The 26,835-nt window shown below is 34.5% G+C and overlaps 1 protein-coding gene across 1 annotated transcript in view; it reads right to left on the bottom strand.

The window, feature by feature from the left end:
* LOC114046113 (collagen alpha-1(IV) chain-like) overlaps positions 1–26,835 on the bottom strand; it is a 204,058-nt gene that overhangs the window by 77,708 nt on the left and 99,515 nt on the right. Inside the window, exons 3-17 of the mRNA XM_027866369.1 lie at positions 14,696–14,785; positions 14,562–14,606; positions 13,202–13,246; positions 13,032–13,094; positions 11,922–11,975; positions 11,720–11,746; positions 8,141–8,224; positions 6,762–6,824; positions 5,597–5,632; positions 5,060–5,101; positions 3,754–3,840; positions 3,012–3,038; positions 2,784–2,834; positions 1,422–1,466; positions 1,273–1,326 (exon numbers count right to left, since the gene is read on the bottom strand). Coding sequence (XP_027722170.1) covers positions 1,273–1,326; positions 1,422–1,466; positions 2,784–2,834; positions 3,012–3,038; positions 3,754–3,840; positions 5,060–5,101; positions 5,597–5,632; positions 6,762–6,824; positions 8,141–8,224; positions 11,720–11,746; positions 11,922–11,975; positions 13,032–13,094; positions 13,202–13,246; positions 14,562–14,606; positions 14,696–14,785 — 813 coding nt within the window. The remainder of the gene's footprint in view (positions 1–1,272; positions 1,327–1,421; positions 1,467–2,783; positions 2,835–3,011; positions 3,039–3,753; positions 3,841–5,059; positions 5,102–5,596; positions 5,633–6,761; positions 6,825–8,140; positions 8,225–11,719; positions 11,747–11,921; positions 11,976–13,031; positions 13,095–13,201; positions 13,247–14,561; positions 14,607–14,695; positions 14,786–26,835) is intronic.

Below are 26,835 nucleotides of genomic sequence, written 5' to 3' on the forward strand. Positions count from 1 at the left end.
TTGTATTCCTAGCACAATGCACAATGCCTGGCACATAGTAGGTACTTAACTGATTCATTAAAGCAAACTCAATATATGAAAATCCTTAAATCTTGAAATTAGAAGGTAGGCTATTCACTTCAAAAAATGTTTCTCATTACTGTTCTTTGATTAGTAAGCCCCTTCAGGAATACAAATTATATTTGATGACCGATTGCCATTTCCATCACTAGCTCATTTTAAGATTTGGAAATTGAGGCAAACAGATTTAAGTGACTTGCTCAGGATCACACAACTAGTGCATATTTGAGGCTAGATTTGAACTCAGGAAAATGACTTCAAGCCAGGCATTCTATTCACTGAGCTACCTACCTGCCCTGCAAAGTTTCAAAAGAGGATGGCATTAACAGATGGGTTAGATCTTTCTTCATTGGTGACTTCAACAAACATTGAAATTGTATCTCTCTTCTCCTATCTGTTTCTCCTCATTAATTCACTCTTCAATGACCATGATAAAGAAATGATTTTTTTTTGTTCTGACTTGTGACTTTATGGGTGCCACGAATTCGCTAGTGAGGAAATTTGCTCTACAAAACAGATTGACAAGTGCTGTGCAGTTTATGGTCTCTATGAAATTCACTTGGGTCACTGGGAAAGTGACTGTTATTTGTGCCAAATCAGATGGTCATTACATGTCAGAGAATGGAACTGAACACAGGGGACCTTGAGCCAGAGGCCAGTTATTCTTCTACTACCCAAAGCTTTCCCTTAAAGACCTGATAAATATCTTTTATAATGAGCAAGGTGAAGAAGTATGGTGGGAACTGAAATAATAAGAAAACCCTCTCACTTACTTTGGAGAATAAATGTCACTTAACTCATCCAAGTCTGTTGCTGCATTTTTAAAAATGGGATAATAATCATACCTTTCTTACTTCACAAAGTGAGGATCACAACTTAATGTAGATAAATGTTTCTTGTAACTGTAAATCACGATACTAATATAAGGTATTGTCTTTTGTCTATGTTTCTTCTGTTCCCTGTTCTAAATTCTAATAATAGAGTAAAATATTTAACGTGTTGCATAGAAACAAAAAACTATGCACACGTAAAAGAAAAGTAAAATGTCTTTTACTTATGTTTCTTGATTGGATGTTTTTTTCTTTAGTAGCTCATTGGCTCTTCTGCTTAAAAAAAATGAAGAGCCCCTCTATTTTTTTTTAAACGCGCAGTTGTAAAGTAGCTTATACAATGGAAGTAACTTTTAAAATCCAAATACAATTTCATTCTCACCTTAGCACCCTCTCTGCCTTGTATTCCCGGGAATCCTCGATCACCTGTAATACCCTAAAAATAGATAGATAAAACAATTGCATTGATATGTTGTAAAGGTGAGTATATGCACACATACTAAGATAAAAGAACTTTGTGAAAATACTTACTCGATTCCCCTTTTCTCCTTTTTCACCATCTTTTCCAGGTTTCCCCTAGGCAGCAGAGAATGAACCATTAGCAAAGTATAAAATGATGACATGACAGTAAAATCATGATGCAAAGATGAAAAGAAAATATTCAGTCACTCAATTCGATTGCACTTTTATTAAGCACATACTATATATGCAAAGTCTTGTGCCAAATCCCTGAGGATACAAAGATGAATGACCCTTTTTCTTGCCCTGAAGGAGTTTATAATGTAGTAATACCAGCCCGCCTTTACATGACACTTTTAGATTTATAAAGTGTTTTCTTTACAGCAACATTGTAAGATAGGTTAAACACAGAGAAACTGACTAAGTATCAAATACAGGGTCAAAAGTTGAATCTTAAACCTAGATCTCTTTACTCCAAGTCCAACAGTCTTTTCACCTTAACAAGAATACATATACAACACTCAACAAAGAGAGACTAGCCACTTATCTAAATACAAAGGAGAAGTGTGACACGCTATAATATCTGAGAAAGGAGAGATTAATTCTAGCTTGGGAAGGGAAGGGAGAGTAATCAGCAGATGAGACCAGACTGGAGGTCAGCCTTGATGAAAGCAAAATAAGGGGGAAGTGTACATTCTAAAAATACAGAAAGATGTGACCAAATGGATGGATACTGGTCAGAGTAGGAAGAGTCCAGGAAACAGTCAAATCTAGTTATGAAGTATGTGGGGAGAGCGATGGAGAATAAGGCACAAAATATAGGTTGGAGTCAGATTCAAAGAACCTTAAATGCCAGTCTAAAGAGTTTGGGTTTTATTTGGGATTGCTATGTAGGGTACATTAGAAGGGAATGACATTGGAATAAGAGAGAATAGGAGAACATTCAAATAGTCCAGCTATAAAATAACGAGGGAAGGATACAGAAGAAAATCTAGGCAATGTGAAGACAAATGATATCAATAAAATCTATTTTTAAGAAGTTAATGAAGGTCTAAACTAGGGTAGTAGCCAAGGAAATAGAAAGGACAGGTGAGAAAAGTATTGATGAAAAAGAATTGATAGAATTTGGAAACATACAATTCAAGTGTTAAGATTAGCTGACTAGGAAAATGGTACCCTTAGCAGAAATACTGAAGAATATCACTGCCTCTTCTTTGAGATCACTTAAATCTTAAAGGTAGCCTTTTTCTAGAGGCCTTCAAGAAAGCGATCACTACCTTTCTGTACGGCATTTAGAAAAGCCTTCCTAGATGATCCTACAGACCCCTTTCTAGTTTCATGTTTCTAGGACTGTATGATTCCATGTTTAATGAAGAAGTGTTTGATCATAAGTAATAATGAGATTCATGGGATAGTCTAATAAAAGACACTTACTCGGGGCCCTAGTTTACCAGGTTCGCCTTTCTGTCTTTCACCCGGGAATCCCTTAAAAAAAAAGGAAGGGGAGAAGAATTAGATACATTATCTTATTCAGATGATTTTTGACATAGACAACATTTTACTTAAAATGAAAATATGCCTATAATAAATCTATTAATTTTTCTTGTAATCAATAAAACTTGATTCCTTATATGCAGACATGTTTTAAGATCTAATACTTACAGGAGCTCCACGTTCTCCTTTTTCACCCTAATGAATTAAAAACACACAAAAATCCATAAGATTATTTCCATATAATTGTATCAAATGTTTAGGCTTTAGTACTAATGGCTGGTAAAAGAGAATAAGATCAACAAGTCTTTTCTGATATTCTAAAAAAAAAACATGAAGTTTAAACTTGATTAATTAGTAATTGTGCTATGGTTTCCATGGTGGGGGGCAGAGAGCAGAAGAGGATTGTAGACATGGATGTAGTAAAGAGTTAGTCCATCATCGACTTCTGTAACATAACTGTAGCTCCTACTTCAGTATGCCAAGAGTCTGCCCTCTATACTTCCACACCAATCCCCAGGTACAATTTTTATAACACCAGCAATTCCACACAAGTAAATCTTGAAGTAGCTGGAGAGGCGGGGGGGGGGGGAATACAAAAAGAAGAGGACTCTTCAGGATATATGGGAAAAGGGTTACTAGAAATGAATTGGAAAGGGAGAGGGAAGCTCCCATATTAACATTTTGTTGTCATTCTAGAATTTAAGTCATTTCCTCAGATTCTAGCAAATCAATGTGAGGCTCACAGAAATTCTTCATTCAACTCAGGATTTGGACTCTTGGGGGCACACAAGGTTAGAAAAATGGAAGATAGTTTCTGAAAAAAATGGATTTTGACCCACGTTCACTATGGTTTTTTTTGGATGTGATTAAAAATTACATAATCAATGTTCATTAAATTTAACATACTTACTTTTGGTCCTTGAGTAGCAAAATCTCCCTTTTTTCCTATTTGAGCTTGTCCTGGTTCACCTGGAGGTCCACTAACACCTTGCTCACCCTATTGATTTAAAAAAAAAAGTGGAGAGGTACAGAAATAATTATACTAAGAAGGAAAATGAGGCAATTCAATACATTCTTCAGCTGAAGAAATCTGGTCCTCATTTTGCCTTTTAAATCATTAAATAACAAATGACGTGTGTGTGTGTATATTTGCTAAATTCATTAGTAGGAATGAAAGTGCAGTGGGAGTTTGGTATACATGTTTCTAAGGTTGCTTGGCTTTCTAAGACTCTGTGAATCAATAACATTTCTTTTATAAATGTCTTGATCTATTGCTTGAATCCTTTACTGTTGTATAATTTTTCATAGCTTAACTCTTTAAAATGATAGTAAACTACTTAAGGAATGGGACAATTTCTCACTTTTTTTTGTGTTTCCCCCATCATTTATATGGATTATATTGCCTTACATGGCTTAATTACATAATTGTATATGTGACCTGTTTTAACTATCCACTTAATAGCAGAGCAATATCCTATAAGTTTCTGTATTACATAATTTTATTACACCTTAACTCTTTTAAAAGAGTTGATTCTCTTTCAATCTGTCCTGTACTTGATATCATGGAAAGTGAGCTCCTTCTAAATTTTATCACCTTAAAATACTTGAATAAAATGAAGATCATCAGCTTTTAAAACAAGTGTTTATTTTTTTTTTACATTTTCATTTTTTTAAGATGATGCAATTTCTTATGTTGTGTCAAGCTGAATGGTTTTATGTGGACTAGTCACAAGGGGCTTGGTTAAATCAAAGAAAGCCAGTGGAATGTAAAAGTAGATATTTGCTTGTGAAAAGTACTGAGATAAATAGATTTGACACAGTACAGACTAGATTTCATGTGTCTTTGAGAAGAGAAATACACTTCACAAAGAAACAAATATGTTATGACCCTAAACCAAGGGAGTTGTAGTGAGGAGAAAACAGCTAATGAAAATGTGCTGTCTCTAACACTGTAAGAAATTAGTTTTTATCCCACTCTCATATAAATGTATCTTTGGGTGCTTTCATTGCAAAGAGATCAAAAGGTATGCAGAAGATGAAAAAATATACAGCAAAGTATGAATATAACACCACCAACTAAACTTTGACAACTACATTTTCTTATCATCTGCTGTGCTCTCTCCCGTTGAGTATAAAAACTAGGGAGAAAAGTGGAAATACTCTACTACTTTGAAAAATTTTGAAATGGAAACACTCTGTAATCAAATGTAACTTACCTTGTCACCTTTGGGTCCTTGAAAACTCAAACCCATTTGACCCTGTTGGTTAAAAATTAAAGCTATATTATTATAGGAGTTTCTGTCTTTTGAAATTAAACACAAAAAATAAAATAAATAGGCATAAATAACATTAAATTAATTGAATCTGCAATTGGTATTTTGGTTGCCTCAAAATTTTCACAGATGTCATAACTATAATATATTCAATCTCTATGAAAACATTATTTTTTAAGGTCATTAACAGAGAATTAAAAATAAATTGAAAAGATCTTTGAGTGCCATAACTCTCTATACTGGACATAAGTCGAGTTAACAATATTTAAATGCCTACAATATTCCAGGCACTGTGCTAAGTGAAAAGGCAAAAAGAGACCCCAGCACTCAAGGAATTTACAATCTATGAAGAATACATTACATGTTTATAAAGTTTCTTAAAGAAACAGGCAAAAAAAAGTACATTTTTGAACTATGAGAAATTTCATAATTACTTTATTCAAATTATTTAAAAGGTAAAAAAAGTTACAAAATCTTTACCTTTTCACCTGGAAGTCCTGGAGGACCTGGTGGACCCTATGAAAGAAGACATTTTAATTATGTAGATCTTTTAAAAACATATTATTGATAGTTCTCAATTCTGGTGGGTTTTAGGTGACTTCTCTAGTTCAGTGACTATTCCTCCCAGTAACCACTTATCCTCATCCAAGATATCACTTCAATTTGATAACAGCCTTTTATATACGGGTAGAGATAAAATTAAAATTACAATGTTAAATAAAGAATTTTGGCACTAATTCTTTTTAATATTAATCTTTTAACATTTTATGTTTGTGTTTCTATATACTGTCTATTATCATTAAGTAGGCAGCATTATAGGATTAACATTTCTTTTAATTTTATACCTATTTAGAGCATAAAGTCTTGATGGCCATTAGATGTTGTTTATTACCTAGAAAATACTATGTAATTAATGAATATATCATTTATAAAAATATGCATATAGTATGGTGTAGAAGACTGAAAGCTGACATCAGTCAGGAAGACCTGGGGTCAAGTGACACCTCTGATCCTCACTGGCTGTCTGACTATGGTCAAGTCACTTTTTTTTTTTTGAGAGACAATCAGAGATAAGTGACTTGCCCAGACTCACAAACCTATTAAGTGTCAAGTGTCTCAGGCCACATTTGAACTCAGGTCCCCCTGACTCCAGAGCCAGTGTTCTATCCACTATGTTACCTAGCTGCCCCAAGTCATTTACCCTTTAAGTGCTCTGTTCAATGCTCAAGACTATAAACTGTAGAAAAGGGGCTGACCCATGTTGATAGAAGGAGTTTGCGCACCAGAGAGCACCCTGTACCAGTGAAATGAAAGTTCCATTCCCTATCCCCTTTTCTTCATAAGCAATATCACTTTGAATTCTCTCTCCTACAGCTCTAGGAATTTTACGCACTGGTAGGAGAAAATTCAGAGCAAAAGCAATTAAATCATGAATATTTGAATGACAAAAATAAAATACTTCAAGCAAACTATTTCCTAGTGTCTACTTAACCAAAATTAATAGACAATGTTATATTGATCTAAATCCCTTGATATGAATTGTTTAATGATACTTTAATAAGGCTTCATTTATGCAAAGGTTTCTCTTCTCTCCACGCTTTTCCCAAAGAGATTTTACTCAAACATAGCGGAAGTAGTAACTTACAGGTGGTCCTGAATATCCTGGTGGACCATCCATGCCTGGTAATCCTGGATTTCCTCTTGGCCCCTGTTTATTAGAAAGAAGAAAAGAGCCACAGAAATCAGGAGATAGGGTTTTTTTTTTCATCTTACCTGTAGGTAAGAGGGAGATTTTTTGAGAAACAAGGTATATGAGTACTTATAAAAGACAAAATAGACAATTATGACTGCATGAAATTAAAAGAAAAAGGTTTTGAATAAGCAAAGTCAATGCAATTAGGATAAGAAGGGAATCCATTGGTGAGGAAATTTGCATCAAAGATTTCTGATAAAGATCTCATTGAAGACATTTAAGGAATTGAGTAATAAGGAATAGTAAGAATAACAGCCCTTCCTAAATGGATAAATGGTCCAGGTATAAAAACAGCTCTCAAAAGAATTATAAACCAGTAATAACCATCTAAACCTCCAACACAAATGCAAATCAAAATAACTTAGGTTTCACTTCACATTCAAGAAATTGATAAAGATGACAAAGGACTGAAATAGTCAGGTTGGAGGGGTGATGGAAAGACAGGCACTCTAATACATTTGTCAGTGGAGTTATGAAAAAGTCAAATCATTCTGGAATGCAATTTGGAATGATGCTAAAAAAAAATGAAAGATGTCTATACCCTTTGACCTAGAGTACCTAGAGAACACTGCACTAGGCATATAACTCAAGGAAAGTTACAGACAGAAAGAAAAATCTTAGACAAATTAAAATAGTCATAGAAATACTTTTTTGTGGTAGCAAAGAAGTATACACAATGTAGATATCTATTAATTGTGGAATGGCTGAACAAATCATAGCACATTAATAAAATAGATTACTTAAAAAAAACCTCCATGAATATGAAAAACTTAGAGATGTATGGGGGTTATTTGTAAACTGATAGGGGGTGAAACAAAGAGAACAAGAAAAACAATATATGCAATCATTAAAACAATGTAAGTGAAAATATTTTTAAAAACTGAACACAATTTAATTATAATAATTAAGCTTAGCCCTGAAAAATAGATATGAAAATATATTCTCTATCTTCCTTGGACAAGGGAGAGTACTATGAGTGTGGATAGCTACAATATTATATTTAGTTAATGGTTTTGTTTTTCTAAATTGTCTTTTATAAATCTTTCTTTTCTACTCATTTTTATAAAGAACTCTCAGGTAAAGGAGGAGAGATGACTATAGTTAGAAATGTTGGTGATATAAAAAAAGATATTAAAATTTTTTAAAGAAAAATAAATGTTAAAAATTATAAACATAAACTCAATAAATTAATGCAAATACATGCTATATTTATTTAGCTAATACCTACCATTTTAGCTAACACATGCTATATTTATTTAGCTAATACCTACCATTGGTCCAGGGGGTCCAGGAAATCCCCTTTCACCTTTCAATGGCATGCCTGGGATTAGACTAAGGATTTCACCTGGGTCTCCCTATAAAAAAACAATAACACATTTTTTATTATAATGCACTTACAGAGATAGTCAACTAGAATAAGCAAAAACTTAGAATTCATCAAGTAAGGAAGTTTTCTTATGGATGGCTAGCTAAAAGCTATGCACATGAAATAGGCTATGGCTTAGTTGTTTCATTCATTATGTCTTAATGATCTTAATGATCGATGAGATTTGCCACGCAGGTGAAGGCTACTGAAATGAATGGATCTGTGCCACTATTTACTGCTACATTTAGATACTATTGTTGTTTGTCTTTCATTTTTAAAGAGGACCAATGACATCACCAGGTAAAGCCTTGAATTTCACATGAGTTGGATTTAAGTGAGACAGAGTTGCATAAAGTTGCATAAAGTTGTCAGCCTTGCTCTCTATCTAAAATCATTGAATTCCAGGGGCAAGACAAAAGTCAAGAGGGCTGATCCAAAAGGCTGAAGTAACAGGCCTTGGTTGGAGGATGCCATGACCCTATTCAGCTGACTTAATTTTTAAGAAACAAAATTGCCTGCCCTTCCATAAGAACAATTCATCAGTTAACAAACATGTATTGGTGCCTAATATGTACCTCATACCATACCAGGCACTGGGGATAAAGTTATCTAATAATAATAATAATAATAATAATAATAATAATAATAATAATAATAATTCCTATTCTCAAGCAGCTGAGACTCTATCAAGAGAGATTATATGTATGTATATATACACACACATACATATATGCACATGTATACATACATACACAAATATATATGTAATAAATATAAAATAAATATAAGGCAATTAGGAATCAATCAATCAATAGACATTTATTAAGTGCCTACGATGTGTCAGATATTGTGTGTGCTAAGCGCTGGGGATATAAAAAGAGGCAAAAGATAGTTTCTCTCTTCAAGGAGTTTACAATTTAATTGGGAGGGGGGGCACAACATGAAAACAAATATTCACAAAGCAAACTGTATACAGGATAAATAGGAGGTAATTAACAGACAGAAGGCATTGGAATAAGAGGGCTGAGGAAGACTTCCTGTAGAAGGTGAGATTTTAGTTGGGACTTAAAGGAAACCAAGGAGGTCAACAGTCATAACAGAAAAGGGAGATCATTCCAGGCATGGGAGACAATGACAAAATGCACAGAGTGGAGAGAAGGCATGTCTTGTTTGTGCAACAGCCAGAAGGTTAGTGTCACTGGCTCAAAGAGTACATGTTAGGAAGTAAAATATTAAGAAGGCTGGAAAAGTAGGAAGGTTTGGTTGTGAAAGGCAATCTTGAAGGCAAATTGGAGCCACTGGAGTTTACTAAGTAGGGGTGACATAATTAGACTTGTGCTTTAGAAAAATCACTTTCGTGGCTGAATAAAGGATGGGTTGGAATGGGAAGAGACTTGAGGCAGGTAGTCCCCGAAATAGGTTATTTCAATAACCAAAGCATGAAATCATGAGGTTCTTTACTAGAGTGGTGCCAGTGTCAGAGGAGAGAAGGAAAGGAGGACACAGTAGTTGGGGGAACAGGAAAACCTTCATATAGAGTATGGTACTTAAACTACAACTTGAAGGAAGATAGGGTTTCTATAAGATAGGTATAATGAGACAGTGCATACTAGGCACAGGGGATGGCCAGTACAAAAACATGGAGATGGGAGATGGGATGTCATGTGTGAGAATCAATGAAAAGGTCAATTTGTCTAGAATGTAGGGTGTGGGAAGGAGAGCAATGTGTAATGTGGCTGGAATATAGGTTAGGATCAGACTGTAAAGGCCATTAACAACCAAACAGAAGAGTTCTTATTTTATACTGGAGCCTACAGCCACTAGAGTTGATTGAGTAGGGGAGTGACATGGTAAAAGCTACACTTAGCAAAAATTCCTTTGGCAGCTGTACAAAGAGGATAGATTTGAGTGGGGAGAGACTTGAGTCAGAGAGACTAAATAGAAAATTGTCATATTCAGAGTGATAGGTGATGAGGGGCTTAAATGAAATCGGTGGCTGCATGAGTAGAAAGGGTCAGATCCAAGAGATGTTTCGGAACTTAAAACACACACACAGAGCAAAATTTGGCAACTGATTTGATATGTGGGGTGAAAGAAAACGAAGAGTCAAAAATAAATGAGGTTTAAAAAATGGGTCAAGGGGTATTGATCCATTTGCCAAGGCACTCGTGAGGATAAGATTCACAAAGCATAATGTAAACAGAGTGCTATGTGAAGCCTAAACAGCAATAACAAATATTTATAATGTATCTTTATGAAATTGCTGAGATTAGGGGAAAATGCTTGCATTTTATCCCTTTTCATTTTCATGGGTTACAAAGTTTTCTCCTTAGTTAACTTTTTTCCTCTTCCTGTTATAGACATTTCTTTCCCGTAAAATAAGTTGCCACTTCTAATTATAAATTTAGACAAATTATGTTCCTCTTTAATCCAAACACTGCAGAATTTGCTTTTGCTTCCCATTTGCTATAACATTTTTGGAAATTTGCTAAGTCATAATGCAAACATTTTAAGAGTAAAATATACTTTGAGGGAACTGCTGATGGTTGTGAAATCATTATCTGGTGCAGCTAAGCGCAAAAGGTTAGAGGAAACAATGGGAATTATTCTACTCTTTCATGCTGCAATGGGTAATGTCCTCTTGGATATGAAGGGGAATATGAAATAGAATGACTGATACTAGATGGTCATGTCACTTAGCAAAAGGATTGTCAGTCTGGATGATGCTACACTGGTAATGAAATGTAAAAAGACCTGGAAGAAGGATCTCCAGTACAGATCCCCCTTTGGAGGATTTATGGGAAGGACCTGGGCAAAAAAAATCACACAGAATGAGAATGTGTAGATGCACTGTGATTTGTATTATTGGTATGCAGTGTTTGGCTAGGGTAGTTGCTTAATAAATGCTTGTCAACTGATTGATTGATTGATGAGATCATAGATATTCTAATACAATTCAATAACTGATACTAGACTATTATTGAAAACAAGATGATTTAGATCCCTGAATAAAAAGTACTATGATATCAATTATCAAATACAAATGTAATTAGGTTTGGTCCCTGAGTAATTATTAAATTCATGGTAGAACTAATTCATAGTTTGAATGAGGAATGGGAAGCACATGGTATTTAAATGAGTCTACTAAGGAATATTTAGCTAACAAATAAGATAATTCTAGTCCTTTTTATGAACAGATGGCTTTGAAAAAAACAACACAATGAGATCATATAGAAAAATGATAAATCTCCAATGCTTTTAATATTTATCACTTAAAAGATTCTAATTAATTCCTAATAAGGTATCTTGATACTTTCCAAAATACAACAAAATATTTGTTAATTATTATTAACATCCTTTACTTTATAAAAACTTATATTGAACATAGATTGGCCTAGTTAGAACTGTTTAAAATTAAATATCATTAAATAAAATGTTTTAATCAGACCACCTAAAATTAATTAATTCATTAACTGATGTATACCTTCATTCCTGGCAATCCGGGGGGCCCCTATAAAAGAAATGTCTTATATTAGTGTTTTTTTAAACAAAAACCATAATCATAAGACTATGCAGACTAATGGGGCAGAGATAAGGAGAAGGGACAAAGAGAGAAATAGAAATGCCAAGAGATTAAATAAGATCAAAGAAATAATATTTCATTTAAAAAATACTGTTATACTTACTGCTATCCCAGAAAATCCAGGCAAACCAGGAGGACCCACTGGACCTCTATCACCCTAAAAAGAAAAGAGACATGTTCTTAACTCTGAGTATGTATGCCTCATCATTTCCTGATGAAGGGAATGGCAATATAAAAGCATACTAGATTCATACCTAGAAGTTATAGTCGCTTAGGAAAACTCTACTCGTGCTTAAAATATATCATCACTTGGTTTTAATCATTTTCTAAAGATAGAGTGCTATTTGATAGTCTTGTGCTTGTTAAGTTGGTAAGAGGGTACCTCATGAGATAAAATATATGAGTGATAGTGTTATCAACACCAAGACAGGGGATACATAGCAAGCTATCTTGTAGAATTTAATGACTGATTCGGGTAGGGAAGCTGGTGCTTAAAAAGATACTTTAAGGTGAAATTGTATAGAATGATTGAACATTTCCTAGAATCTAACTAGAAGAAACTGGAGTTCTTCAACCAATAAAACATCTAGAGAAAGGCAATTTGGGATAGCAAGTAGCATTGGACAGTTCATCTGATCTAGGTTCTATTCTCAGCTCTGTCAGTAACTTGCTGGATAACCTTGAAGAAACAACTTTACTTCTCCATAGTTCATTTTCCTTATCTGTGAAATTAGGATGTTAGAACAGATCATTCCTATGGCAGATCTACTATTCCAGTACTGCAATTCTAAGATTCAATGAGTTGAATCCCCCTCTGACAAATAAAATTTCTATTAACACACCTCAACTTGATTTATTAACAGTTAGCTTTTACTTTTGAGAACATAGAAAAAAATTCTGACTCTATTGTTTTTTGTCCAGATTTTACTAGTATAAGACACAATCAATGAAGAAAATCTCTTTACCGATGCTTAAGAGAATTGTCTGGGGCACTCATACATACCTAATGTGTCAGAGGTTGTATTTGAACATGAGTCCCTGACTTCAAGACTATTGCTCTCTCTGTCTCTCCCTCTGTCTCTCTCTGTGTCTCTGTGACTCTGTCTCTCTTTTTCTCTATCTGTCTCTGTCTGTCTGTCTGTCTCTCTGTTGTTGTTGTTATTACTTAAAATTTCACAAAAGAGATAAACTTTGGCTCCAACTCCAAACTTACCTTTGTACCATTACATCCTGGTATGCCAGGAGGACCAGGTGGACCATCTTGGCCTGGTATACCCTGTAGTTAACAAAATAAAGAAATAACCAATGCAGCAATCATCTTATAATTGCATTGTACAACACAGTTTTTTAAAAAATAATTAAATGTTTAGCTCATATACATACAGGAAGCCCAGGGTTTCCAGGATAACCAGATGAGCCTGGTGGTCCCTATAAGTGCAAAAAAGAGAATAGATTTAAAATAGCTTACAGCAACAATATCTCTACTACACTTTATTCAAAATGTCCTACAATAAAGTCCTCCTGATGTTTTAAATACAGATTACCCATATTCCCCATCATCCACCTGGGCAGAATGAAACTCTGTTTTCAGGTGCAGGGGCATTCCCCAGTTCATTTAGATAGATCATCTGTTTTTGCCAAAAACATAAATTAGATTGATCATTACTGATTTTCATGCATGCATGTAGAACTTTGGACTTTTACTCTTTTGCAATTTCTAGTCAAAAATGCAGGTATTCACACTAAAATCTATAAATACGGCAATGATATCAATGAAACATTTATCCAATAGTTGAAGAGCTCCCTTTTAGAAGCAAAATAGAACAATTTTATTTAGAATATAGTACTGATTTTAGTACCTTACAGGGAATTAGCTCTAAATACTTCAAGAGATCTTGCCCCAAATACCTACTATCTGTATTAGTTTTAATATAAAGTGAATGTTATCCTAAAAATTTATAAGTAGTTAGCATCTTATATAAGCCTATGTTGTTTTAATTGTCTTTTTTTGACATATATATACATATTATGTATATATATTATATATATATATATAAACTACAAAGTTGAGACCTATAGTCATTTATCTCAAATGCTTCACTATTTTAAAAAATTTCTAAAAATTTTGGTATTTTTTTACAGGGTTCAGATATTAGCAAAACATTTCAAAGTGGTAGCTACTTTATCTTTGAAAATGATACTCAATTTTAACAATATATACTCTCACTGCACAATAAATGAAAAACTTTTAATTTAATGATATCATCTTCCAAAGTCAAAATCAAGATTTGTTCATATTTCTCAATATTTGAGAAAGAGAAAATGGGAGAAAAATGAAGATAAATGAATGTACTACATTACTGAACTAGCAATAAGGAATTTCGAAGTACTCTTCATCATGGAATTGGGGGAGGAATTAGAAAGCCTCCCTACCACAAACTTTAACTATCCCAACAATTGCATTAATAACTACTCCTCAAATCTTTTGAATATTTGAATATTTGTGGGGAAAGGAGAAAAAAAGAAGAAACAGCAGAAAATAGGAAGAAATTAAAGAAGACATTTTCCTGAGTGTTCACTCAGAGATTAGAGGAAGTGCAGTGTAGTTAAAGAATTTAAAAAACAAAATGACCAAAGAAAAAAATAACTTGAAATAATGCATTCCTCTACCCTACTTAAAGCTCTGCCCTTAACAAACTCAATAAATAGTAACTAACAAAACTTAAGTGACTATTATACTCACTCTTGTTCCTTTTGTTCCTGGTAATCCTGGCTCTCCAGCATCCCCCTGTAGGAAAGTAAAATTGCATTATCAATGTTCACAATGGCAAGAATTGTGAATATCTCAGAATCTAATAGTCATTCAATTTATCTTACCTTATTACCCGGAGGTCCATGTGGACCTTCAGGCCCTTGCATTCCAGGAAACCCAATAACACCTTGTAATCCTGGAAGACCTCGTTCACCCTGAAAAAAATTTTTAAAAATGCAAGTCAGTCTTAAGCAGAATCCTGATTGGAATAATCTTTTCCTCAAAATTTTTTTCTTGTTTACCCAATATCCTTCAAAGTACAAAAAGTTGAGGTAGAATTCCTTTTTTGAGGTTGTTTTTATTTACTATACCAAATCCAATTCATTTGTGAGTCAAGGCATCACCCTCTTGATATCATCAATTCTCTTTGAGAATGAAGGACAAACAACAATTTACTATACCATAAGTTCTTATGGAGCAGGGATTGTGTGTTCCACATCATCTAATGTAGTTCAATGTATATAGTTGATATTTAATAAATCTTTGCTGAACAAATGAATGAATGAATATGTATTATATAGTACAAATCTAGTATTATGTATGCAATATATATTATCTATATTTCCTAAATTGTAAGATAATTTAGTTAGTCAACTGTTTTGGTGGCTGTTTTCTCCCCTAAATTGACTAATAATGTGACTGATCTGATAGAGTAAACCTTTGCCATCATTTAGTTCTAAGATTTTGTGTGAAGGCTCTTCTGTGCTCTTCTTTGCTTCTAGTTATCATTTGGTAAAGTGGATAAGCACAGAACCTATAGGACGTTAGTATTCAATCAACAGTATGATTAGGAATTTGGATTTTTTTTGTTGTCATTACTAAAATAGTAATTGTGCACAATAGATCCTCTTAATGGTGCTTACCATTGTATTACAGTATGCTAGAAAATGTGGGTTATAAAAGGTATGTAAGACATGGTCCTGCCCTAAGAAGTTTACACAATATGGCTCAGGAAATGAAGTACACACAAAATATTTAAATGACACATGACATTGTATGGTTAAGTATCTGAATGAGAGGTGGAGACAATAAACACTATATACTGGAAGGGATAGAGTTCAAAGCAGACTCACTCAGTGAACAGCTTAGGACTTGAAACTAGGCCTTAAAATGGTTAAGACATGTATGTGTGGGAAGGAGGAAGAAGGGCATTCTTCCAGACAAGGGACACGGCATAAACAAAAAGGTAGAGGTTAGAACAAGCATGAAGGACACTGTAGACAGAAGACCAACCTAAATGAAGTGAAGAGTATCATGTTGGAAAGTAATGAGAGATAAGGCTGAAAAAGTAAGATTAAGGAGTATTAAGGAGTCTATACCACTGAAGGTAATGGAACAGGTGAACTGTTGCTTTAGGAAGACTACCACATTTTAGGTGGTCAGGAGAAAGGAAGCATGATGTAGAAAAAAAAAGTCTGGATTTGGAGGTAGAAAACACTGGTTCAAGACCTGAGTGTATTCACTATGTATCCAAGCAAGTCCCTCAGCCTCTCAGAGTCTCAGTTTCCTCAGTTATAAAAGGAAGAGGTTGGACAAGTTGGTATCTCAGGCCTCTTTCAAATCTATGATCTCATACCTAGAAGTTCCCAAAATGGGCATGGTTGCTAAGATGGTATTATAATGCAAATTTGTCAAATAAACCATCAGTATTAAAATTATATTAAAAAGTTGAAGCAGAAGACCTGGTTTAATATCCTGGCTCTGCTATTCATTACCTATAGAACCTTAGGCAAATCACCTAACTTCTATGGGGTTTATTTTACTCATCTGTAAAGTGAAGGGGGTGGACCTAGATTGAATATAAGTAAACTCCTTGAGAATGGAATTATTTAAGTTTTTTTCCATTCATTTGTTGTTTGTATCTCCAACATCACAAAAGGGATTTAATAAACATTTGCTGATTTGTTGATGATTTTTGAAATCCCTTCTAGGCAGCATGGGGTGACTAGGTGACTTGGTGGATGAAGCGCTGGGCCTGGACTCAGGAAGACCCATCTTCCCGAGTTCAAATCTGACCTGAGACTTTTACTAGTTGTGTTATCCTGGGCAAGTCACTTAATTCTGATTGCCTCAGTTTCCTCAATTGCAAAATGAACTGGAGAAGGAATGCCAAAGCAGTCCAGTATCTTTGTCAAGAAAACTCCAGATGGGGTCACAAAGAGTTGGACATGACTGAAAATCACTGAACAACAACAACTAAGCAATGTAGTACATGGGAAAGAATGCTGGATTGGAGTCAGAGACCTGGGTCCAAATACTAGTACTTAATACTTTGGGCAATTCTCTTTGTTTCTCTAGGACTCTGCTTCCTCAATGGACTAGATGACTCAAAAAGTCTCTTCCATCTCTCAACCTACTATCTATGATTTAAATCTATGATGTTCTAAGACTCACTAAGTGAGAGGAAGGATTGAATATTATTTTTTCCCAAGCTTCTATTAATTAATTACCAGTTGAGAAAAAAAAGATTTCATATATAATATATAACATATATTATATATACATATATAATATATTATATATACATATTATATATACATATATATACATATTTTACATATATATATATATCTCAGAGGGGGCAGCTAGATGGTACAGAGCACCTGTCCTGAATTCAGGAAGACTTGAGTTCAAATCTGGCCTCAGATACTTGACACTTACTAGCAGTATGACCCCAGACAAATCACTTCATCCCATTGCCTTGTCAAAATACGTATCTCTATGTATCTATATCTATATCTATATATCTGTATATATATATATAGATAGATAGATAGATAGATAGATATATGTATCAGAGTAGAATTTGTTTCAAGACAAAACACTACCTAGAGTCACTTGGAAGTTTTTTTTAATTCATATTATGTGAATTCAAATAATAATAAAAAAGCAAGCACTGAAAACGTTAGCCCCATTTCTGAAACACTTTAGCAACCTTGATAATGAACCAACTGGTAAAAACCTAAACATCTTTGCTGAATGACTCTGTGGGTCTAAACTGCTTCTATAACATGATAGCACTATAGATTGTTCTCTTCATTTGTTTGGAAGGTTGAATTAGAATTTTGGAAAGCATTTGAATGAATGAGGAAGAAATTACCTTAAACTCCAGAGGATACAACTCAATGGCAAATGGATTAAAGAATACTAAATCTCACACTTTGGCCTGACTTTTGCAACAGCAGCATCAAGGGCTTCTACAAGTAGGAACAGATGCTACCACCCTCAGAACAGGATTTTCCATTAAATGTTAGATCCACATCTTTATGACCTTGTGATATATAAGGAAAAAAACCATTCATAAACTAGCACTTAATTAAGAACAGAAATGGATATTTGAATGTATGGTTTTCACACCCATTCTTCTATTGATCACTTCTCACGCCTTCCTCCCCATGAATCAAAATAGGAGAAAACTGAAGAGACCAAGATTTAAAATTGAAATAATAACTGCCATTTACAATAAATAGAAATCAATTGTTCAAGCATTGGAAAAGTCAACCCAGATGTAACCGAAAGAAATGTTCACACAATGAATGAGGACTTATCAAGTATTAACCAAGTGAAGGAGTGAAGGAATGAAGGAATGAAGGGATGAAGCACTTTCAGCTGCCATAATTCTTTTAAATATGATAGTTGTAATTATTATATAAAAGATGTCACATTAAGGCAAAGTTATGTTATATGTTGGAGGAAATACTTGGCACTTGATACCAAAAAATAGCCTTATGACATGGATTCAGAACAAATCTTATCATTCTCATTTAAACATAAGGAATGTCTGAAGCAATGAACAAAATTCAGTGACTTGCAAAAGTTTCTCACTGAGTCAGCACTGATGCCAAGAATTAAAAAAAAAAAAAAGTCTTATCATGCCCTAGTCAGTGTTTTTTCTAGGTCACTAAACCACACCAGTTCCCAAGGGAAGATTAAACATCATACCAATATCAAACTAGCCTGAGGTAGCATCCCTTTTATGTCCATTTTACAGACATGGAAATTAAGACTCAGAAGTTACAGTGACCTGCCACATATCCTTTTTTGACCTAGAGGTATTCTTGGGAATTGGGTCTAGGAATCTGAATTCCCAGTCCACCAATTAACCACAAGAACACATTCTTTCCCAAATGTCATTAGAAAACTTAAGAAATTTTATGTCCCAAGAGTTTTGAAATTAAGTAGCTAAAAGGAAGTGACTACTCAGACTGCATAACTTTCTACCCCTCCCTACATATTTTTTCCCTTATTTCCCAAGTTGTTTGTTCAGACAAAAGCCCACATGAATAATCTAATATCTAGTTCCCTGTCCAAATTTATCATGGGAACCAAAGCTAGGAGTAAAGACAGGATAACCATTCACACAAATATACAATAAACTGGCAAACACTGTATGTAATTACACTGTCCCTATTATTTCCTCCTAAAAGTTTTCTAAGTCTCAAGTGATGATGTACAAAGAACAAAGGACTGAACATATTGTGAAAAGCTTATGTACATGGGAGTGACTGCAAGTCCACAATGTACAGCTGTAAGACAAGAATCAAATAAATGAATTAGCTTCTGTTACATTTCAGCTCCAACTGTCCATAATTTAACATCAATGGGATAAAGATTCCTTTCAGCATCTTTAAAACAGAAAGTAGGCCCCAAAAGAACATGTTGACCACGTACTTCATGTGTGATGCAAATGTAAACTCTGAACATTGATTTTCAATGATGAAAAGTGGAAAAGGGGGAAAAAAGAACTTTTCAAATGTTACACAGAATGCTCAGAACATTTTGTGCAATGCATTGCCAGGTGTCTAATATTCCAAATGGGAAGTTTATGCGTCTTTAGAACAGAAGTTACTTGGCAATATCTCACATGAAGAAATTCAGAATGTGGGTTGAGGAGTAGGATTAGGGAGGGAATAAAAATCTATCATCTATAGGGGAAACATTAAAGAATGAGGCCACAGAGAATGACCTCAGCACTGAAACTAGCTTTTCTAAATTAGGCATGAAATAGAGTTTCATGCTTGGGATGACTGCAAAGTTTTGCTCAATATGTAGCCAGAAGCAAGAATATATCTCCAAACGTAAATTCAGGTGAAGGGGAAAGTGCAATCTAAAAAAAAGTACATTTCTTTTTCTTTCCCTTTGAATGAATGAATGAAAACAAATTTACTAAGCACTTACTATATAGCAATTAAACTGAGCTAAACCTTAGGATACAAATATAAAGCGAAGACAGTTCCAGCTGTCACGGAGATTACATTCAATTAGAGGAGCCAATATCTAGAAAGGTATGACGTCGAGGTAGGGGCATTTTCTTTTGGAAAGTTACAGGAACAGTGGAAGGAATCACAGGAAGTAGCTTGACATACCCTTTCTTGGAGCAATGAAAAGAGTTCATCTGATTATGACTCTAGAAGTGGAAAGGGTTTTGGAGAAGGTAGAAAGGGTATGAGTTCAGCAGCATGGTAACTGGCAGAAAGATGTCCAAGGAATAAAGTGAAGCATGTCTAGGGCCAAGCTTAGATTAGTAGGTACCTGAAGCATCAATGGATAGGAAAACTCCAAGATAGGAGTTTTTAGGGTAGAAAAGACTAAGGCCTCTGACATGGAATCTTGTCTAGGAAACAAGGCAAATATTAAGGAGATGGTGGAGAAATCAGGTACATGAGAAGTAAGTAACTTCATGAGCCAAGAGATCAGTAAGAAAATATTGAGCCTTTCTTCTCTAAGTCATTGATTCAGAATGAAATAAAGTCCCTTTAGTGGCATGAACAGAATTAATTTAAAGCATCTTCTAATGGCCTGGCTAATATCGTAACTCCCTTCCCCCTGTTTTGTTTTGTTTTTTAAGTCAATTGGGGTTAAGCGACTTGCCCAGGGTCACACAGCTAATAAGTGTCAAGTGTTTGGTCTGAGGCCAGATTTGAACTCAGGCGCTCCTGACGTCAGGGCCTGTGCTCTATCCACTGCACCACCTAGCTGCCCCTCTTCCCCCTGTTTCTAAAATACCCTAACAATCATACAAAATATGTTCAGAAGGAAAAAAATCATTGAAAATGTAATGTTAGTCCAGACAACTTATCATTGCATCTAAGGTCAGGTGATCATGAATTATTTTTTAAAACAGCATTATTTTCTTCTGTAGGGAAAATGATTATAGATCTTCAACGAAAACCACAATGCAGACAGTGTGGTGCTAGATTCTGTTGGGATCTCCTCTTATTACCCCTCCCCTCCACAATATAAAAATAATATCTCTAATTTGTATAAAGCACCTTACTCACACCAATCCATTAAGCAATCCTCATTTCACAAATAAGAAGAACTAAGACTTTTGCAGGTTAAGTGGCTTGCCCACCATCACTCAATTGGTAAAGAGATCTAGTATCCTAACCAAAATCCTCTGAATTTAAAACCAGAGTTCTTGCCAATATACCATACTGACTCCAGTTTAATTTTTTTTATTTGTTTCTATAAGTAATATTTATAGGTGAAAACATCTCTGTTCACCTTAAACAACACTGAAAATCATCTTGGATCTTGGAGATAATATTGTATTTAAAGTTTGGTCTTAAACACATGTAAAAAGTATTTGGTCATTTTATGAATGTTTAAATCATTTAATTTAAATTTAAGTCATTTGCATGGCATTGTATTTAGGCCAGGGGAAGCCAAGGCAAATGCATCTGATTGATTTTTCAGTATTCGATACTACAAATTGATGTCTATAATGTGATCCAATTTTTTTCAAACTTTGATAAAATCCTTAATAATTCTTTCCAGATGATACCATGAGTAAAAATCTTAGTCACTAAAGCCACACACAGAAATATGGTCATATATATCCTACTTCATACATAGTAAATTAAGGGGTTTATACTATATAAATGACCTCTGATGTCCCTTGCACCTCCATGATTATTAAATTCTGTAATTCTCATTACCTGTGGATTCCAAGAACTGTTTTCTATATATGGTTAGGGCTACTTTTATAAAAGAGAACAGGAGGTCTAAATTATTACTTTTTAAAATCTTCTGAGGTTTAAGAAAAAAATAGCTAAGAAGTAAGGTCCCAAATAATTTCAGGATTAGCAGTACTAAGATTTGGAACCAGAGCAGAAGAGTTAACCAGCCATGAGGGAAGTAGTTAAAATGAAGAGACATAGTCAATGGGGTGACTGAAACACTCAGCCAAAAATTTCACAAGTCTAATTCCGTGAGTCCGATGACGGCCAGCCATCTGCAAGGCCATTTCCTGACTGCTGATGTTGCTGGGAAAACTGTAGGAAGACTCTGATTAATGTCACAAGTTCATGGAAAAGTTTTGTGACTGGGACTTACTGGGAGTTGTCTTCATGCCATTTTGTTTGACATTATAACAGGAATAATGGTATTACCCAAGAGGAAAGTAGAAATATAACTAAGCATTCTTATGGAATGTGATAGAACATTCCAATTTTTCCTATCTTTTTTTAAGGACATAAATACTAACTTTTTTTTCCCCCTTCTCCTTTTTAAACAATTGAATTTGTATTCTCACCCAGAGAACGTAGACAACTAAATGAATTCTTGTGGCACATATTTTGTAAATTAAGTTTAATGGCAAGCAATGGTTTTCCTTTATCAGATATGTGCTGTACAATATCATTATTGTCATTTTCCCTAGTATTCATAATTTTAAGGTAAAGAAGAAAATAGAAAAAGAATATAAACTCAGAAAGCACTGTTACAGAACCTCATTCACTCAGTGTCTTTTTTAATTTCTCTGGTAACTAATATTTAACCAAGGAGACAAATATGGGGAGGTCTTAACTTTCTCACTGACACGAAAATCCAAGTATGGCCAAGCTATGATGTCTAGGAAATCTGCCTCACAACAAAACCTGAAAAGAGTTTAATTAAAGAAACATTGCCTGATATTGAGAAGCTTCAGAATTCTTATAAATTCAAAGGCTGAGAAGATTAAACATTTTTCTGTCATAGTCAGTGGATGGCTACTGAACTCAAGACTGTTCATTCCCAGAAACAGGACACTAGAATTCACTTAAATAGACACTAGTGGCACCCTTTTTCATTTTCTTCACCCTCATTCTGATCTCTTCCTGTGTCCTCTGTTATTCAAAGAAGAAAGCTCTGGATTTATGGGACAGGAATAGTGCTGACTGTCTCAAATTATAGAATTCTAGAAATAATAGACTTTTTGAGTCCAATCCCGTAATTTTATAGCTGATAAACCTGAGATCTAGAGGGGTTAAGTAACCCAGCATTCTTTAGGTCCAGAATCCCCTTGTGTAAAATTCTCATAGATTCACAAACAGGACCAGGATGTAGAAAATAAAGGCCCATCTCTGGCAAAGCCTGGACTGATCTAATCTAATCTTTTGATAAGAGCCTTTCTGCTTCAGGATTTGTGAAAGTGCCTACAACTGATCCCCAGATCATTGAAGAGACCTTGAGTCATTCCCACTGACTGGCCACTCTTTACCCCACAATGATGTGTCCCCAGCCTTGAAATCTTTGTAGGAAGAGTATCCTGAGAGCACAAAAGTTTCTACACATGTCAAGGCTTCAAACATCATACTATATTAGGCCAAAATGAATCTAGGCACATTTCTAGACTCAAATGTTTAGTTTAGGGGGCTTGGAGTTTTGTTTTTTTTATTTAATCCAAACCTATTATTTCATTAGTGTGGAGAAACTTCAGTATAGAAACTCCCTCATCTGACACAAATAGATAACTTATCTGTAACTCAGACTTTTAGAGATCTGCCAAATGTACTGAGAAATTAAGGCTCGGCAGGCCAGTATGTCAGAAGCAAGACTTGAACCCAGGCCTTTCTGTCTCCAAAGCCAGCCCTCTGTCTACTAAACGATACAAGCTGATTCAAATGATACGATATAGAAATGATAACTGCTACTAAAAGTGGATATTATAACTAGATTAGCATCTATTACAGAGATAGATATATATTAGGTACTCAGGGGAAAAATAAAATACTTTGTTGATAGATTCATATCTTTGAGGGAAAAAAAGCACGTAAGTGTCTTCTAACCTCATAGAAGTCAACTTAACTTTGTGCTGATTAGGGAGAAATTAATAGAAAGAGATTTCTTCAAAGTATTTTCCCAAGCAAAGAAAGCATGGACTGGTCTCTTCAACACAAGGATAATTAAAAGGAACATTATATTCTGCTTTAATATAAACAATCTGCAAATGCTGTTCCCCACCAAATGGTCTAAAAGCAAACAAAGTATCAAACTCTACCAATTCAGTAAACACTTTCTATAAATGATAAACGTTAATGCTAACAAATGGTTGGCAGCAAAAAAATAGCCTTCAGTATTCCGAGGGTCTTTGCCTTCTATCAAAGGTCTGGATTTCCCTAATCAGAACCTAGTGTTGTTAGTGAGCTTGTGAACTGAAAACACATAATAAGGTAATAAACAGCTTTTAGATAGAAAGATTTTATTCTGTTTTTCTTTCTATTTTCTTTTAAAGGAGGCCAACTCTAGCCTACAATAATTTTTCATCGATTCAAATTTTATCAAGCAGCAAAATCTGCTTCAAAGATTTTGGTGGATAAATATTTAGAATTCATCCCCTGAAGTACTCAGCTGCTCCCTCTCCACACACCCCACTCCCCCAGCTAAATAACACGGAATATATTATGATGATACTTTTTAGACGAGCATGAATTTCTTTACGGAGGCCTGTGTATAAGTATTGCATGGGCTGTTAATCTTTAATCTATAGTTTATTTTTGTTTTAGTATCAATCTCCAACTAAATAGCTTAGCTTTGCTTTTTTACTGTGGAAAATACTTTGTACTTCTGTGCTCTGCTCTTACAGATTATTAACACATTCACCTTTGAACTGCTGGGTTCAAATAGTTTATACTACATAAAACTTAAGCTAGTCCATTTTCTTCCCTATAAAAAAGCCAGGAGACATGTACTGCACCCTCACTCTCATCCCACAACCTCATTCCTATCCAGGATCTGGCCCACATCCTTCCTGCTTAATCTCCTATCTCCCAGGATAGGCAATGCATTTAGTTCATTCTCTTAATGTATATCAAGCTTCTCTCTCATATGGGGGGGGGCATAGTAAGAGAGGGAATATACCTAAATGTGTTGTTATTCAATTGCTTCAAACTCTTCATAACCCCATTTTGGGGTTTTCTTGGCAAAAAGATTGGAGTGGTTTACAATTCTTTCCCCAGCTCATTTTATAGATGAGGAACTGAGGCAAACAGGGTTAAATGACTTGCCCAGGGTCACACAGCTAGCTAGTAAGAGTCTGAGACTGGATGTGAACTCATGAAGATGAGTCTCTTCTTGATTCTAAACTCAGTGCTCTATCCACAATGCCACTAGCTGCCCATTGTACCCATATAACGTACACTAAATCACGAGTTTTGGTTTGTTTGGTTTTTTTGATGAGGCAGTTGAAGTTAAGTGACTTGCCCAAGGTCACGTGTCAAGTACGTGTCAAGTGTCTGGTCTGAGACCGGATTTGAACTCAGGTCCTCCTGACTTCAGGGCTGGTACTTTATCCACTGCACCACCTAGCTGCCCCAAATTACCAGTTTTTAACCTAGAGTCTGTGAACTGGAAAAAAAAAAATTTGATAACTAAATTTCAATATAATTGGCTGCCTTTATAATCCAAAGCATTTTATTTTAGCATTTAAAAACATTACTCTGAAAAGAGGTCCATTAGGTCACCAGACTGCCAAAGGGGTCCATGCCACAAAAAAAGGTAAAGCCCCTTGCACTAAACTTACAAAAAATTATGTTATTGTAAGGGTCTTTTTTTATTCTAGGACAATATTCTTTGTTTGGGACTCCCTCTCGATATTCTTGGAAAAGAACACTAGACTAGAATATAAAAGACTAAGATGAATAAATAACAGCTTCGTGAGTTTGGACAAGTCACAACCTTACTGAATTTCTGTTTTGGTTTGTTTGTTTTTTTTTTAATTAATTAATTTATTTATTTTTTGCAATTGGGGTTGACTAGCCCAGAGTCACATGGCTAGTAAGTGTCAAGTGTTTGGTCTGAGCCCAGATTTGAACTCAGGTCCTCCTGGCTGCAGGACCGCTGCTCTATCCACTGTACCACCTAGCTGCCCCTTGTTTCTTTCTTAATAAATGGGGATAATACCTGCTTTGCTTAGTAACTGGATCAGTATAATGATCAAATGAGTAAATGTCTATGGAAATGTTGTTTAAACTATTTTGTGTTGTATGAATGCATTCTATTGTATCATTTTCTGACATTGAATCTCAAGAACATTAGTATTCTCTAAAGTGGTATTTTCACTAGTTCATCATTCACTGATGGTAGGCTGCAATATATTACTCACCACCAGGAGGAAGTATGGGTCTATGTACTTTAAATGATTAAGCTAAAATTGACTACTGGGCTATTAAACCATGATTTTTTTCCCCCTTATAATATTCAATGAAATTGTGCAAATTAGAATGGGCTGATTGGAGTGCCTTTGATAAATCATATGAAGCAAATTTAAAAGAACCTGCTCTGTGATAAGAATTTTGATTAGAATAGAAACTATAATACATGCAACTAGTAACCTAAATCTTAAGAAATGATTGGAATGACCACTCCATTTTTTTTATTCATTTGGGTTTTTCTGCTGTTTACTTTCTCTCTAGGTACCTACTAATTATTAATTTGACAATGTCTGTAACGTAAGCTTCTTGAGAACAGGGTTGTGTTTTTTTGTTTTGTTTTGTTTTGTTTTTTAATTTTGTCTTTGTTATCTCCCATTCCTATCATTGCCTGGAACACAGCAGGTCTTAATAAATGCTTCCTGATTGCAGGGTTGGAAAACTGTTTTAAAATTCTTTAAAAAAAGAAAACATTGCAATGGATATGTATATGTGCATATACATATATATATACATATATATATATATATATAACAAATTTAAACTAATAAATAAAAAATACTTTGGATTTTGACAACAGAGTATTCCCGAGTAATTTACCTTTACAGATAAAACATACAGATAAAAAAACCATTTCTTTATTTAACACATTATTAGAAATAAAATGCAATTGTAAGGTAATCCAATCAGTTATTCCATTTCCCTGCTTTCTGTTAAAATCATATTTTACCTCTCCAGAAGAAAAGGGCAATCCTTGTTATTACCATAGTAATCATAGATATAACATCAACATG

Source organism: Vombatus ursinus, unplaced genomic scaffold (assembly GCF_900497805.2).
Source record: "Vombatus ursinus unplaced genomic scaffold, bare-nosed wombat genome assembly UNPS02014781.1, whole genome shotgun sequence".
Taxonomy (NCBI): domain Eukaryota; kingdom Metazoa; phylum Chordata; class Mammalia; order Diprotodontia; family Vombatidae; genus Vombatus; species Vombatus ursinus.